This window comes from Eutrigla gurnardus (assembly GCF_963514095.1).
Source record: "Eutrigla gurnardus genome assembly, chromosome: 24".
Lineage (NCBI taxonomy): Eukaryota > Metazoa > Chordata > Actinopteri > Perciformes > Triglidae > Eutrigla > Eutrigla gurnardus.
In genome coordinates, this window is record NC_139935.1 from 2,153,585 (window position 1) to 2,170,285 (window position 16,701).

The 16,701-nt window shown below is 47.8% G+C and overlaps 1 protein-coding gene across 5 annotated transcripts; it reads left to right on the top strand.

The window, feature by feature from the left end:
- Positions 1-1,225: 1,225 nt before the first annotated feature.
- On the top strand, positions 1,226-16,407 carry LOC311009755 (protein Shroom2-like). Of its 5 annotated transcripts, XM_084004108.1 has the most exons (11): positions 2,834-3,074; positions 6,473-6,574; positions 6,806-6,823; positions 8,477-8,599; positions 8,777-10,958; positions 11,083-11,132; positions 12,317-12,895; positions 13,364-13,867; positions 14,372-14,546; positions 14,639-14,911; positions 14,993-16,407. In XM_084004108.1, exons 2-11 carry the CDS (start codon positions 6,480-6,482, stop codon positions 15,266-15,268), a joined length of 4,275 nt encoding a protein of 1,424 aa, XP_083860234.1. In that variant the 5' UTR covers positions 2,834-3,074; positions 6,473-6,479; the 3' UTR covers positions 15,269-16,407. The 5 variants fall into 5 exon arrangements, with proteins under 5 accessions (XP_083860233.1, XP_083860235.1, XP_083860234.1 ...); XM_084004107.1 differs by lacking the exons at positions 2,834-3,074; positions 6,473-6,574; positions 6,806-6,823 and adding exons at positions 1,226-1,387; positions 1,880-2,028; XM_084004109.1 differs by lacking the exons at positions 2,834-3,074; positions 6,473-6,574 and adding an exon at positions 2,710-2,822.
- The last annotated feature ends 294 nt before the right edge of the window (positions 16,408-16,701 follow it).

Sequence of the window (16,701 nt, forward strand, 5' to 3'; positions counted from 1 at the left end):
TGAGGTACAAAAAACAGGTGGAACTTGTTTTTAACTCAATAATTCAGGATCCCTCCGATTTATCCTGATTGCCCGACTTTAGGGATGATACTTAGTCATGTTTTTATTTATAAATTACTTGTTTAATGTGATCAAAAGGATGATTTAGTTATTCTTGGGCTAAAAGTGTGTCCTGTGTGGCACAACAGGAAAGGTGAGGGGTCATTAAAATCATTCTCAGTAGCAGGAATGATAAAAAAAAAAAGTACTTCAAAGAAAGAAAAATACATAAATAAAGAATAATATAAATAACTACATATCCTTAAAGTAACAAAGAATTAATTCCCAAACTAAAGCAGAGTGATATGAGGACTAGATAGTTTACGTAGGATACCTGAAGGCAACATTCCTCATGATGGCTCCACACGTCGCCACTAGAGGGCGCAGTGACATCACGGGTGTGGATGTAGCAATGGGAGCTAACTAGCTAGCTTAGCTTCCCAATGTGTTGGAGGCGGAGACCCGGTGCTAGTGTCGGGGAGGGAGCCGGTAGAGGCTCATTTAAAGGGATGAAGAGGCTCCAACGTCCCCGTCTCGCTGCTCTGGACCACAATAAATTAAAAGTAAAATTAATATAACTATTCAGGCAGAGCTCGCGGCGTCGTCTGTTGGAGTTTGTCATTGACCAAAAACCAAAAGTTTGCTTTTATTGTTTTTGAGACTTTTTTTTTTTCAGAGGATGAAAACAGAACATCTTCAAGTAAGTTAATAAAACAGTCAGATATAACTTTTAGATTTGGTGACGTGCTGCGTGCAGGAAATAAGACAATTAGCGAGCTTAATGAGATGAATCTGCTGGATACGTGGGTAATCTTATAGCTGACGTCACATGATGCCTTTGTGTTTATGTATATTGTGTTTTCAAAAGCCAAATGAATCATGAAAATGTATAATTTCTATTGTATTTCTACAGCATTCGGATCAGGGCTGCAGGGTCGCTTTCATTATTCATTTATCTTCCACTTGTTTACTTGATGAATAATTCATGTTTGGTGATTAAAATGTGACTTAAGCCTAACGCATTCCTCAACAAAGAGAGTCAAGTATTCATATCTCAAAAGCTGAACGATAACATGTTCAAAGATTCAAAATTAAAGTTTATAATCTCTGTATGAACAGTCGTATAATTGTAGGTGTTTTGGCTCTAGAATCCGAGTGAACCGATGGAGATGGACACGACCTGAGAGGTTTAGCAGGAAGGATGAAGTGGTGGAGGAAGGTGGAGGTGAGGAGAGGTGAGGAGGAGGAGGATGAAGAGCTGGTGGAGGTGCTGCTCCGAGGCAAAGCACCCTGGGGCTTCACCTTGAGGGGAGGCAGCGAGCACAAGGAACCTCTGGTCATCACCAAGGTAATTCAAGTGGTTGTATATTTATCTACAATGTAAATATAAATGATCATCTTCTCAGAAAGAAAAGCATCACACCCTCAGATTAACCAGAGAGCTGATTGGATTTACAGTTTCGATCAGCAGCAAGAGGAAACATACATAATCTATCAGACTATAATGCCCCCCTGCTGGTGATGGGGGGAACCTGCAGCTTCAGGTTACAGCAGGTTAAATGTTTAATGGGAGCACTCAGGTTGTCAGCCACCTCAGGGAGAAACGTTAAACATCCACCTTTAAAACAGGTCTGAGATCAGACGTAGGAGTCGTTGATGCACCTGATTCTGTTTGTTGGCTGCTTTTAATTTCATCACCCAACACAACAGTTAATTTGTAAATTATGTTGGTAAAAGAACTACAAAAGTTCTCGTCTTGTTTGTGTATTTCTACTAGCATGTGTGTACTGGGGGTCGTACTACACTCTTAAAGGTGGCCATGTGGTCCTGATGCATTCAGGTGGAGGAGGGCAGCGTGGCGGCCGCCGTCCGTCTCCGGGCCGGCGATGAGATGGTGAGCGTGAACGCCGTTCCCCTCGGCGGCTCCCGTCTGGAGGCCATCTGTCTGGTGAAGAGCTCCCACAAGACCCTGAGCCTGCTGGTCCGAAGGTAAACCAAGTAGTTGCTGATTGTGTCTCATCATGTTTAGTTCTCTTACTGAGGGGGGTCAGCTGAGGCGGACCCTCCCTCCCCACCCGAGGGCCTCTCGCTGCTCGTTTGCCCCCTGAGGGCAAACAAAAGCCAGTATTGTGGAGCTGCAGCCAACACGGTTATTCACATAATCACGTCCTCTCTCTGTTCTTTGCTCCACTTTACATCAGCAGAGAAAGTTGATCATCTTAAACAAAGTGTGTCCTAGAATCAGCCGGCGGCCTCTCTAATCCCTTTTTACTACTCGTGCTGCTGATGTCCTGTCCTGTCACAATAATATGCTCGTTGGCAAACGCCGACGCAGTCTTAAAGGCTGAATCCAATTACTGGTTGCAAAGCCACAGGCATCGGGCATTAGTATGGCCGAGTGGGTCGAGTCATCGGAGGGAAAAGGTGGAGCGCCGGCGCGTTTCTCTGGCCGGCTGCTGCCGAGGAAGCCCTCCACCTCCGGGGCCGTTTAGAGACCAAACGCCGGGCTCCTTTTCAGAGGGGCCGTTCCTAAAGTGGCTCCGACAGACTGCTGAGTTGCCCTCAGAGCGGCTGCACTCAGGGCCTCCTCCCCTGTTTGCAGCAGGAGTGGTACGACCCATGTTGCCTAGGTGAGTTGACAGTACTTAGTGGGATAGACCATATCAGCAGGGCCCATTGTGTGCAGGGGCTTTGGCAGAGTGGACTCGCTCTGCTTTTCCTCCCTCTCTCTCTCTGGACATGTTTGCTTTTTAGGAGATAACAGAGAAGATTTCCACACCCAGGTACTTCCTCTCTCTGTTCCTTGTGTCTCTGATTCAATCATGTGGCGTCCTGACTGTTGGGATTAGATCAGGAGGCTGTTTTCCTCGTCTGGGAGACAATTAAACGTTGAGAGGCAGTGAAATCTGTTTTAAATTGAAAACAGTTTTCCTGTTTCTGAGGATTTATTTATCGCTGAGGTTGAGGAAGGAAGCATGACGACAGCGTAAACTGTCCCAAATCTCTGGATCCAGATCTGTGACTCTCCCCCTCAGGTAAATGCAGAAGTTCACCAGGAAATAGACACGTCCGCCTCCTCACAATGCAGAGAAACACACAACTTAAAGTCTCTAAAGCTGCACTCAGATCTCGTCACGACTCCAAGATGTTCATATTATAATTCACAATTAACATATTTATTTGTATTCTTCATAGTGGAAAAGTATAGCATGTCCAACCAGGGGAATTGCATAATTTTTAATTGTCATGATCATTTTCATACAGGACTGACCCATGTATGACCTGTGACACAAATGTTCAATAATTGATTTCTTTTTAAAGCCGAAAATGAACTTTGTCCACTTTCTGAAATGGAAATATTTGAAGGTTTTCACTGTTTTATGATAGAAACTCACAAAGGAAGCAGCTGAAATACGTTGGCGTGTTTATTGTGATGAAAATACTAGTTTTGTTTCTTGACTGGATATGGGTGTAGATGTTGTGAGATCGGAGCCTGACGATCTTCAGGTGGCTGTTGTGAAGTTCCTCCTCCTGGTTCTCCGCCTGGTTTTATTTAGTGTTGTTGTTGCCGATGCAGCCGGTGACGCACCGATAAGCCCAGCTGTGATGACTCCGGCACTTTCTATTGTGCCCTTGTGTTCAGAGAACAGCTTCATCAGCCACACGGGCTGTTGCCTGTGTGGGCCTCGGTCTATCCCCCTTTTTCACTCATTCACGGAGTTGGTCTCATCAAATCTTTACTCTTCCTCCTTCTTGTTTTTATTCATCCCATCTTCATAAAGAGGCTGAACCACATTGTAGGTGATTTTTCTGTCGGTCGCTTTGGTGAAACTAACACCTCGACACTCTTATACTGAGAAGCAATGAGCTTTCACACACACGTGATTCATATTTGAACGTGTCAGAGGTCGCAGCCTCTTCATCCTGGATCCGTCTCTGGGTATCTGCCTCCCTCGTCGCCCCTCTGATCTGCCTCTGGGTCTCTGGTATCTCTCTAAACAGACGTGGGCCCCGGCCAAACATTCCTGTCTGTGCTGGGTTTCCTGACAAGGACATTGAAGTAGATCTGCGGCAGAAACACGGGGAAGTGCAGACGTATCCGATAGTAGGCCAGTAACGGGGCAAACCCAGTACAGGAGTCCTCCAAACCCAGTACGGGTGTCCTGTATCAAAACCTGAAAGTCAAGACCATCCAACATTGGAGCCACTTGATTGTTCTTTCTATGATGGCCTTGTTTGTTTCAGGAACGCTTAGCTGTTGAGGTGTTCATTTCCCAGCAGCCCCGGCGGCTCTGTAGGCCCAGCGACTTGTAGCCCAAACACTAGATTACAACAAGGACGCGGGGGCCGGATAATAACTCCTCCTCCCCCTCCTCAAATCCCCCTTTATAATCCCGGAGGAAATCTCCTGCAGCACAAGGTGCAGAGTGTTTGTGTCCAGGAAGAAGGGGGCGTGGCCTCAGATTCCTCAGGTCGCTACTCGCTGTCAGAGCGCTGCGAGTCGTGGTAGGAGTGGAAGTGTGTGAAGCCGGACTGGTGAAGACCACTAAGGATCTAAACTCTGTTTGAGGTGGTTGGTGAGTTTCATGTTTTCAGCCTGTTCAGTTTTCTTATCGCTTGTGGTCTAAAATCAGGTTTTAATGCTTCGTCATAGTTTATCGACTCAAACACAACTTTATAGATTGTCTGGTATGTTGAGATCCAGGAGAGGACGCCGGCCGGGGTCTCCTCCCCTGTGAAATATCTGGGACAGAGCAGCTGTATCCGCTGACAATAGACCTCCAGCGCTTTAGAAACAGTGACATTTGCATTTCCATTGTGCAGCGGTTTGTTTGGAGGCAACGCGACGCTCACTTTGTGAGCAACAGGAGAGAAGCTTCCTGGGTTAGAGTAAGTCTTTGGGATGTTTCCAAGTAAAGTCGTTTTATTTAAATACGTAGAAAATCGTGAGTTTGTGCTTTAATCCTCAACACCGACTGCCTATTAGAAATGATTGTTGTCATGGTGACGTCACCCGTTGGTTTGTGGACTACGGTTTTCAGGCCTTGAGTTTGCCATCTTGGCTTTATTGCAACCAGTGAAGGAAGTGACCATATTTGGACTGTGGAGGAGCAACAGATTGATCTGCATTAGTAGTGATGTTTGCAATGCTGACCTGTCGATCAGCAGGTAAGCCCCGCCCCCTAAAGCATCCCATGCTTTCTGGTCTGGTGGACTCTAAATGGACCATAATGTACTAAATGAACATCATTCTGGATTGAAGAAGACTTGAAACTAGAGATTGAGACCATAAACTCATGTTTACAATGTTTACTGAGATAATACATCAAGAGAGAAGTAGGACCATTTTCTCATAGACTTCTATACAACCAGAGAGGAGTCGCCCCCTGGTGGCCAGCAGAGAGAAGTAGGACCATTTTCTCATAGACTTCTATACAACCAGAGAGGAGTCGCCCCCTGGTGGCCAGCAGAGAGAAGTAGGACCATTTTCTCATAGACTTCTATACAACCAGAGAGGAGTCGCCCCCTGGTGGCCAGTGGAGAGAAGTAGGACCATTTTCTCCTAGACTTCCAACCACTGGTTGACCTTTGAATTAGGGGAAAATAAATATGTCAATGTGCTGCTTTATGGTTTTGACTTTGTGTTTGTTGTCATCTGGTCTGAACCTACATCATATCTCTTCTGTCTCTTGAGGGATGATAAGCAACAGAGGAAGAGGAGTCTTTCGTCCTCTCTCCTGGGAGTTTGCTCACACAGACAGACGTCCCACTTGAAGCATGGCGAGGCTTCCCCTCCCTGCATTCCTGCACTGAAAGAATGCAGCGTCTCCATCGTGACCGGCCGGGGTTAGACTTTCAATCATGGCGCTGATATTTCACGTTGGTCTGACATTTTTTTGGGGGGGGTCGGGCATCGTAAAGATACCAAAACATTCTGTTATCACAGTATAGTTTGTCCTTCTGGGAGTTTTTATTTGCTACTCTTGAGAACTTAGAGGAACTGTGGGCCCGACTGACATCCGTCTAATTTCTCTCAAAGCTAATGAGCTCAGCTCCGTCCGAGCCATATGGCTGTGACAGACCCGTCTCCCTCTCCTGTTGTTGTGGAAGCCCTTCAAAATAAGAGGTTCCAGCTTTCTTGGGCAGAGGCATTCAATTCCTGCCTGCTTGATTTGAAGAAAGTCTGCTCCGTACTTTGGTCCCGAAGGCAGCAACATTTCAGCATTTGAAAAGTCCAGCATTGTCCAGCTTCTGATTGGCCCAGAGGGTGCCAGCATCACTCATGCTTTTGTAATTGATGTCTAACTTGTATTCACCCCTCAGACTCCTTTCCTATTTCTACTTGAGAAAGAAGAAATATTGGATAACGTTTTATTCTGTGTCCTCCTCTTCCTTCTCCCTTTCTCTCCTCCGTTCACTCGCCGCCCATCAGGGCTAAAATGGTCGATGTTGTATCGGGACGCACAATGGCGTCAGAAAGCGACGTTCATGTGGCGAGGAGCTTCCTCACCAAGATTTTGCGAAGCTCCATGAGGTATCATCAGCCAGCCACTTGCTGTTGTGTTTGTTGGTAGCTCTCGCTGAACCTGTGTGATCCAGTATATATTTATTTGTATTGCTTGTTATGTGTGGTAGTCGTACCAACCAAATATCCTTTAGTTAGAATGTGTGTGTTTGTCTCGTTCGGTGTAAATATTTATTCTCTGGTTTAATATGTTCGGGTGTTGAACATGTGTGATTCTTTTCTTTTCAACATGCTCTCAAGGAAAAACCGCTTCAAAGGGTACGTCCAGGTTTGGTGCAAGTAGTTATCAGTACTCTTACAGTAGTTATTTGTACTCTTACAGTAGTTATTTGTACTCTTACTGCAGTTATGAGTGCTCTTACAGTAGTTATTTGTACTCTTACAGTAGTTATTTGTACTCTTACTGCAGTTATTTGTACTCTTACAGTAGTTATTTGTACTCTTACTGCAGTTATTTGTACTCTTACAGTAGTTATTTGTACTCTTACAGTAGTTATTTGTACTCTTACTGCAGTTATGAGTGCTCTTACAGTAGTTATTTGTACTCTTACAGTAGTTATTTGTACTCTTACTGCAGTTATTTGTACTCTTACAGTAGTTATTTGTACTCTTACTGCAGTTATTTGTACTCTTACAGTAGTTATTTGTACTCTTACAGTAGTTATTTGTACTCTTACTGCAGTTATGAGTGCTCTTACAGTAGTTATTTGTACTCTTACAGTAGTTATTTGTGCCCTTACAGTAGTTATTTGTACTCTTACTGCAGTTATGAGTGCTCTTACAGTAGTTATCTGTACTCTTACAGTAGTTATCAGTACTCTTACAGTAGTTATCTGTACTCTTACAGTAGTTATTTGTACTCTTACAGTAGTTATTTGTACTCTTACTGCAGTTATTTGTACTCTTACAGTAGTTATTTGTACTCTTACAGTAGTTATCAGTACTCTTACTGCAGTTATTTGTACTCTTACTGCAGTTATGAGTGCTCTTACAGTAGTTATTTGTACTCTTACAGTAGTTATTTGTACTCTTACTGCAGTTATGAGTGCTCTTACAGTAGTTATCTGTACTCTTACAGTAGTTATCAGTACTCTTACAGTAGTTATCTGTACTCTTACAGTAGTTATTTGTACTCTTACAGTAGTTATTTGTACTCTTACTGCAGTTATTTGTACTCTTACAGTAGTTATTTGTACTCTTACAGTAGTTATCAGTACTCTTACTGCAGTTATTTGTACTCTTACTGCAGTTATTTGTACTCTTACTGCAGTTATTTGTACTCTTACAGTAGTTATTTGTACTCTTACAGTAGTTATCAGTACTCTTACTGCAGTTATTTGTACTCTTACTGCAGTTATGAGTGCTCTTACAGTAGTTATTTGTACTCTTACAGTAGTTATTTGTACTCTTACTGCAGTTATGAGTGCTCTTACAGTAGTTATTTGTACTCTTACTGCAGTTATTTGTACTCTTACTGCAGTTATGAGTGCTCTTACAGTAGTTATTTGTACTCTTACAGTAGTTATTTGTACTCTTACTGCAGTTATGAGTGCTCTTACAGTAGTTATTTGTACTCTTACAGTAGTTATCTGTACTCTTACAGTAGTTATCAGTACTCTTACTGCAGTTATGAGTGCTCTTACAGTAGTTATTTGTACTCTTACAGTAGTTATTTGTACTCTTACAGTAGTTATTTGTACTCTTACAGTAGTTATCAGTACAGTAGTGTTCCATATTCCAGCTGCATATGTGGAAGTCTCTGCAGACTTAGGGAGGAATGTTTAACATATTTAAAGGATCAGAGCGGTCTCTTGGAGGAGACCTGGGAGCCAAATGCATGAAAACAAAGTTCATCATTGCAACTGAAATGTCAAACAATCCCCGGTGTAAAGCTGCGTCTCCGCCCTGCAGGAAGAATGATCCGGGCTCACGGCCCCATTCCTGGCACTCGTCCAAGCTGACCGAAGAGGAGACGGAGGCCGCCGGGCCAGAATCCACCTCAGCACCAGTCTGGCAGCCAAAGCATGAAGCACGGTGAGACCTGTAGCTTCATGTTAGCTTGTTACACAGGGCAGGGCACATCTTTCATCCATTCATTAGTGGAGGTGGTGTTGTGTGAAGGATATTCTTATTATATTGAAGGTAATTAAAGTAACTTCTCATGCATAAAGTGATAAAGGTACCATTTGTTTTTCCGACATGACACACCAGGTCCAAAGAGTCCTCCAGTCACGGGGACCAGAACCAGTTCAGCTCAGTGAACAACATGGAGAGACTGGAGCGTCCCCCCCACCCTCACCCACCGGATCGCCTCTCCCCCCCTAAATACAGCAGCAGTGGACCAGGAGGCAAAAGAGACTCTGGGTTCAGCTGTTTCTCCAGCACCTCCAGCCCCCCGGTTCATGACCCCAACACGTCAGACAGGAAGGAGACCAGCATTGAAAATATCTTCTTCAAGGGCCCGCTGAGTGAAGAGCGACCCCGGTACCTGCAGCCGACGCTGGGGAACGGGGGCTGGGAGGAGAGGCCGGCCTCTCGGGTCTCTGTCTCGGGGAGACCCGGTAGCGGCCCCTTGTGGCAGGTAACAGATAAGAAGTCCGGGTCTCCTCCTCCCCCGCCTCCTCCCATGCGCAGTGACAGTTTTGCCGCCACAAAGGTGTTCCCTTATCCCGAAGGTCCCGCTGGTCCAGCAAAGACTCACGGCCGGTCAGTAGAGAAGCTGACAGACAACAACGACCAGAATCTTCTCAGATCTCAAAAGTCAGAGGGACGACGGAGCTTCAACCCCCTGGCCACCAAAGACTTCCTTCATCCCAACGCGGCGGCTGACTACAACCACAACCAGCTGCACCCCAACAAACTCTTCTCTTTGTCCAGCAACGACGTCAGACAGTCCCACTGCACCCCGCTGCCCCCCCACCAGAGGCAGCACAGCGACGAAAGCCCCTTCTCCCTGCAGACCCGGTCCGCTCCTCCCACCAAGATCCAGAGTGTGGGGAGCTACTACCGCAGCCTGCAGGATCTGCCCACAAACGCCTTCAGCCGCAAACATGTCCGCCACTCCACGGCGTCCGTGGCGAGTTGTGCCGCACACCCAAACCTGGAGAACGGGGTCCACCACAGATACTACGGCCTCGTAAGGCAGCACTCGGTTCAGGCTGCTGAGCTCCAGGCCAGGCAGGGGAAGGGCGAATGCCGGAGGGGGGAAACGGAGAAACTCCATTGGGGAAGCAGCAACGAAGCAATGAAGACAAACGTGAAGGCCAAGTACTCACTACCTCAGTCCCAGCTGCCTTACAGTGGCCCCTCCCACCCGGGGAACGGTCTCCATCAAGACCCCCAAGCCTCTGAAGAGGATGCTGCAAAGAGATGTGAAGGGCACGCTAACGACACAAAAAGACACTTTGCAACACACCAGAGTAACGACCACAAGGTCAGACTCTCAAGGCACCAGGACCCATGGGTGCCCCAAGAAGATCAGCGAATATCCCCCCTGAAAACCCCCCTCCTCCACTCGCTGGCCCAGGAGAGCAGGAGTCTGGCTGTGAGGCCACCGGCAGCGGTCATGTCCACCCAGGATGCCGGTGACTCCCTGGCCGCCGGCGGTGGGAAATCGAACCGCCGCAGCGATCGCTACGCCACCACGCTCCGCAAGGAGATCCAGCAGAAGCGAGCCCAGCTGCAGAAGAGCCGCAGTGCCGTGACCCTGATTTGTGAAGAAGAGGAGGCAGAGGAGTGGAGGTCCACAAAGACCTCCACGTCTTCTGGGGTGTCCTCCTCCAACACTTACAAGGACCACCTGAAGGAGGCGCAGGCCAGGGTCCTCCAGGCCACCTCCTTCCAGAGGAGAGACCTGGAGCCCCTCGGACCCGAGGCCCCGGCGGTTAAAGCCTCCATCGAGCGCGTCCGAGGGCGTAAGCGGTTCCCTCTGGCCAAGAGGATGCACTCCTTCTCCGAGCCGGACAAGATCGACAAAGTGGGAGTGGAGGGGGAACCTCAAACAGGTTCCTTCGGAGAACGTAGGAAGTTCTTTGAAGCCAAACCGGCATTTTCCAGACCCGTGCTGAAGTCCAGTCAGGGTGCAGGCTTGAACGCAGACCCGGGTGAGAGACCCAAAGAGAGGACTCCCTCTGGAGACCCCATGGAGGCCCCCCCACCCGCAGACCCCAAACACCTCAGCCCGGGACACAAGCGGGCCTTACTAGAGCAGCAGAGACTCGGGACCTTTGCCGAGTACCAGGCCACGTGGAACCAACAGAAGAAGATGTCTGAGGTCAAGACCCAAGGCCGGTACCACTCAGCGGAGAACATCCTGGATGCAAACGCAGAGGAGACGGCCGTGTGCATCCACGAGAGGTCCAGGTCTTCTCCCTCCGCAGACTTCTATACGCAGGTGCTGCTGCTTTTATATCGTTATATATATATATTATATACTGTGTATATGAGATGCTGAGGCATGATGGATGGACTGTGTGAAGCTGTGATTTAAAGTAAGACCGTTTCCATTTCTTCTATAGAACCTTCCCTCGCCGTGGAGAGATTCTCCAGGCCAGCAGAGCAGCTGCAGGTGAGATTCAGGTTTATATATGTGTATTTAATATTAGGTCAGTGTTTGTGTGGTGGATGTCCAGCCGGCTGAGGGACGACGCCACAACACACGTGAAGTTTCATGTAAACGTGGAATGTATTCGGGAGGTGAGACAAAACACGTCTCCGTGTCTCCTTCCCGGTCCTTCCCCGGAGATCCTCTTCTGTCACACTAGATCTCTCCTCTTCTTTATCTGTTGGCGTCGGAGTAAACTACACCCACATTTCACTAAAGTGTCCGTGCCACGACTGGTGATAAACACACCACATGTGGTGTCATGAATCAGCAGAATTTGCTTCTTTTGTTGAAATGTTTCTTTGTGTGACATTCAACACCTTCCGGGCAATACGACGTCCAACGAGTGTAAGTTATCTGCTCCCATTCCTTCTTTCTAGTCTGGTACTTTTTATTTGGTGGTGTTTGAACACGATATCATACTTACCTGTTTCTGCACTTTTGCTTAATTTCACCGTTGGCTGAAACCCCTCTTTTATTTCAAACCTATTTCACTTCAGATTAAAAGATAAAACTCGTGTATTTCACCCTAAATGAAGCCCTTCGTGTTGCATATGTGTCTGAGGTGTAATCCAACCTTGTGTTTGGTTTTCACACCGCGCTCAGGTTTCCTCAACGCTAACACACACACACATAGCTCGACAGCCTCTGGACCTGCAAGGCAACAGGCAGAGGATCCACTTATGTGGTTCTAACGAACCAATCAAACATGTGGCGTAAACATGGTGGTAATTTACTGTGTAACTTTATTTTAGGAAGCTGGATTCTATTTAAAACCAACCCACTGAATGTTTTGTAGTGAAACCACCAAAGTTACCGCCTCATGTTTGGACACACAGCTGCTCTTCAACCAGCCAGAAAACTACTTCTGTCTTGATGCCCAAGTTCTTCCCGCTACTTAAAAACCCTCGGTCCATGTGGAACGTACACATGTGTAAACACGCCTCTCTTACTGTTTCCTCTCGGGACCCGTGATATAGTTTCATATGTAATCTTAGAGATGTCTTTAAAAAACTCCTTTTATATATGGAAACAAAAAAAGGAGACTTCTAGCTATAGAATCCGACCAGAAGGGGAGGAACACTTTGAGGGCAGATGTGACTTTTCCAGCAGGTCCTGATGCAGTTTGTCTGTTCTTTGACCTCCAGAGGAAAAACAGAGAGCAGGCAGCGATACCCGGCCGACCACAGCCCTCAGTCGGCCCCGTCAGTCCCCAGAAACCAGGGCCTGGGCTCGGGCCCCGCTGACCACAGGACCAAACCAGAACCTGCCAGTCCCTGCCACACCGCACATCCCTCAGGCCCTCGCAGCCTCAGCCCCAACCCTGGATCCCAGCAGCCATCCCAGCAGCCATCCCAGGGCCTCCTGCCTCCGCCCAGGCCCCATTTAGGCCCAGAAACCACATCCTCCTCCCAGGAATTCCTCGCCAGTGCCCAGGCGGACTCCACAGCGCTCCAGCCTCTGTCCAGCTGCAGCTCTGACAGCCAGCGCCATGCTCCTACCCAGAAGTCCAAGGCGGGCCCCGCCCCGGCCGGCTCCCCTCACCTCGGCAGGACGTCCAGGCCAGACGTGAGCGGAGGAGAAGACGATGTGGAAGAGGAGCAACCACGGCCACCTTCGTCGTCCTCGTCCCTGGTCTCCGCTCCGTCTCCCCCGCCACAGTTTGCCCCGCTGAGACTGACCGATAAACCGCCGCCGGCGTTCAGGCAGGACGACTCATCGCCCAGGTAAGCAGCTTAGCACAAGAGCTTCAGGTAAAGCTGCTGTTCTAGCAGAGCATGCTGGGAACTTTAGGTTAACAAGTTCAAGTGGAACACAGAACGGAGACAGAAAAGATGATCAGAGATCAAAAACACTCAAAGTGTCAAAGAATGCACTGAAGGAGAAACTCGGAGAGGAAGATGTCTGAAGGTGCTCGTCTTGGATTGGCTCAGGCTGTAATTTAGTTGAATGGAGGCTGTAATTTAGTTGAAGCCACACGGCTGCTGGTTTCCAGTCCTTCTACTGGACCATCTTTAATTAGAAACGCTCGGCTGGAAGCTCCGAGGAGATGTTTCCATACATTCATGTCTTTAATCGTCCAGCTAAAATGTGTTTTGACGTGATGCTGAATTAAAAGATGCATCATCAGTCCCTCAATGAATTAATAATGTCATAATATCAGGCTCTAATACTAAAATCTGGGTCCTGTTTAGGTCAGAACATGCTTTGAGGCTCTCAGCTGAGATGGACGTGACCAGTGTGGCGAGGAAAGTCCCCGTGAGGATCGTCCACGCTGAGAGCAGCTCAGAGCGAGAGGGCGTGGCCCATCTGTCTCAGACCTGCAGCCAGACCTGCAGCGTCCTCGAGCCTCCCGCCAACATCCCCTCCTTGAGCACCACGGAGCGCCCGGCCTCGTCCGTGTTCGACACCTACACCCACCAGGCCCCTCCGGAGCTTGTCCAGGCTTCAGTGTCCTCCCAGGAGTCGGTTCCTGAATCGAGTACGGCGGGGGCTCGGCACTCCGAGGAGGACGCCAAGCGAGAGGAGCTGGCCAGGGACATCATGGGTAAAGACAAGTCCCTGGTGGACATCTTGGACCAGAGCGGCAGGAGGACCACCATGGACCTGATGGAAGGACTCTTCCCCATGGAGGAGCAGATCTTGGAGGGAGTCCACCAGCGCAGGAGAGCCTCTTCTTGCTCCAGGAGCCTGGACAGGTGGGACATTTTAACTTTAGTATGCCGTCGGTTAGAAATCTGTTTCTGCTTCTTTAATGTGAGCAGCTTCATACAAACGCAGGGTCGGTTTCTGGAGTTTTTCAGAATAAAATAGAGTTCAACATGATGAGTGCTTCTCTTTCCTTCAGGAATCCCTGTGTTTGTGTGTTTCTATATGTTTTATATATCTATCAGGGGAACTGATGAATTCAATGACCAAAGTAAAACATTTTTCAGTCCAGCCTGTTCAACCTTCACTCAGCCTGCCCTCTAGTGGACAGATGTCTCACTACAGCCATCTTCTTCCATTTAAAACAAATGCTGTAGTTGCTTGTTTTTGTTGCAACTTTCGCCGGTTCCATAATCAGATTGTAAAATACCCTGAAGACATTATTGCTGTTGTATTACGGTTATTGTTGCGTATTGTCTTTACTTCTCTGTGTTCATATGTGTGTGTGTGTGTGTGTGTGTGTGTGTGTGTGTGTGTGTGTGTGTCTCTCTCAGGCGGGAGGACGAGGACCTGTCGGTGTCGGCAGCAGCCTCCCTGGTCCCCAGCTCCTCCTACTACAACACGTCGGCTCCGAAGGCCGAGCTGCTCATCAAGATGAAGGACATGCAGGAGCAGCTGGAGGAGCAGGACTCTGAGGACGAGCTGGACGTGGACCTGGCCAGTAAGAAGGTAACACCTGAGAGACAGAGAGAGAGAGAGGCGGTGTGTGTACATAATATGTATATATCTATATCCGGTATATGTCTGTTGGTGGTCTGCAGCAGGAGCTGATCTCCAGCCTGGCCAGGAAGCTGGAGGTGCTGCGGGAGGCGAGGCAGAGCCTGCAGGAGGACGTGGAGGACAACGAGGCTCTGGGTCGGGAGGTGGAGGCCACCGTGAAGCGCCTCTGCCAGGCCAACCACCTGGACAAGTTCTGCATGTTCGTGGGCGACCTGGACAAGGTGGTGAGCCTGCTGCTGTCGCTGTCGGGGCGGCTCGCCCGCGTGGAGAACGCCCTCAACAGCCTGGAGGACGAGGCGCCACCAGAGGAGAAGGTAACGGCCTCGGCCACGTGGGTCCGTTCTGGTAGATGAGGTCAGTACTGATCTGCTTGTTTGATGTGTGTCCTCCATCAGAGAACCCTGACGGAGAAGCGGAGGCTGCTGATGCAGCAGCACGAGGACGCCAAGGAGCTGAAGGAGAACCTGGACCGCCGGGAGAGACTGGTCTCCGGCATCATGGAGGCCCACCTGGATCCAGGGAGTCTGGATGACTACCGCCACTTTGTGAAGATGAAGTCGGCGCTCATCATCGAGCAGCGTAAGCTGGAGGACAAGATCAAGCTGGGCGAGGAGCAGCTGAAGTGTCTGGTGGACAGTCTGCCACTGGAGCAGAGGCCGCCGCCCCTCTGATGCTCCGCCCCTCTGATGCTAGAACACAACGCGGTCTAGCAGCAGGAAGACCGGATCCACATAGTTCTACATGGAGCTTATTGGCTGAGAGGACTTCAAGCCTCTATTTCATGTATTGTTAGTTTTCTTTGGGCCTTAAGGAACTAAATTATATCAATTCCATGGATAATTGATTAAAAACGACGGCACAATGACCAGACAGACATTGTGATGTCACTTGTAATGAATTGATCGACGACAGATATGGAGAGAGAGAGAGAAGAAGTTGTTTTTTTATTTTAAATACTTTATAAATCTTTATTGCCGAGACATTCAGGGAAAGTTTGGTTCCTGGAAAAGTGGGAGGTCAAAGGTCAAAATAGGATCATAGTTGAGGAAGAAATGTCCTTTTTCCCCTTTTACCACACGGAGGAGGATACATTAATACTTTCAGATTGTTCTGGAAGAGCTCCGTCACTGTCGCGCCGCGGAGAGTTATATATTTCATTATAGTGTTTCTACTTCTTTCTAGTTCAGATACATAATCATGGATCATGAAACAGTGAAGACCTTTTCTATCTGGTTTCATCAACGTGTAAACTTCAATAATAATCCCTGTGTGTGTTTACAGTTTAACAGCCGAGGATGGGAAATTCACACACACGTCAACTGTTGTGTTTAAGGTGTATTTTAGGGATGTTTCTAGTAATTTATTGTAGCCTTTCTGAGGAGAACGTTGAAGCTGTAAATAATGTCTTGTTTTTAATAAGAAATGCAACATGTTGTTGTTTTCAGTGAGCTTTCTGCTTTTGGCCACAAACCGTCGTGTTTTATTCTCGAAGGAAGACGATCTCATTTTGGAGTGAACTCTTTATTTATTCTTTTTTCCACTCTTTAATGTGTGCGAGAGTAACAGCTGATTCTCACACAGATGATGATGCTCGACTCGCAGGTTTCCCACCACCGGACTCCTGACTGAAGCCCCGCTGGCGTCTCGTCTCAAAGTTAGCACTTTACTCCCGGGTTTGGCCCTTCAGGGGCCCCTTATGTATTTATTTAAAGACGTGCCTACTGTGAATGTCACACACACACACACACACACACACCCCATGTATGCCGTGCACTCTTTCACCAACTTTCACATCAATAAAAAATGATGAAGCTGAGGGATGCTGTGATTTTACTGGAACGGTATCTTAGCAACACTTTGATGGAGTCACTGAGTCAACTCACCTTTAATTACTTAAAGGCTGCAACAAACTGCCTATTTAATCAAGTTACTATGAATGCAAACCTGCTGAAAGGGGGCTTTGGATCCACCTGATGCACAGAAGCTGGATCCTCTACGTCGTGGTTCTTTGGTTCTTTTCTGTGTTTTAACAACAACATCACATCGAAGCAGCACATTTTCTATTCTAGTATATTCTGTGTGAGAAGAAAAGATTTCCCTTCAG

What these genes read in the sequence shown, in the direction of transcription:
- LOC311009755 (XM_084004107.1), top strand. Translation starts at nt 1,241, where the DNA reads ATGAAGTGGTGGAGGAAGGTGGAGGTGAGGAGAGGTGAGGAGGAGGAG. An exon ending in CAGCCAAAGCATGAAGCACG is followed by an intron (nt 8,600 to 8,776) that starts GTGAGACCTGTA and finishes ATGACACACCAG; the next exon opens with GTCCAAAGAGTCCTCCAGTC. An exon ending in GGCCAGCAGAGCAGCTGCAG is followed by an intron (nt 11,133 to 12,316) that starts GTGAGATTCAGG and finishes TTTGACCTCCAG; the next exon opens with AGGAAAAACAGAGAGCAGGC.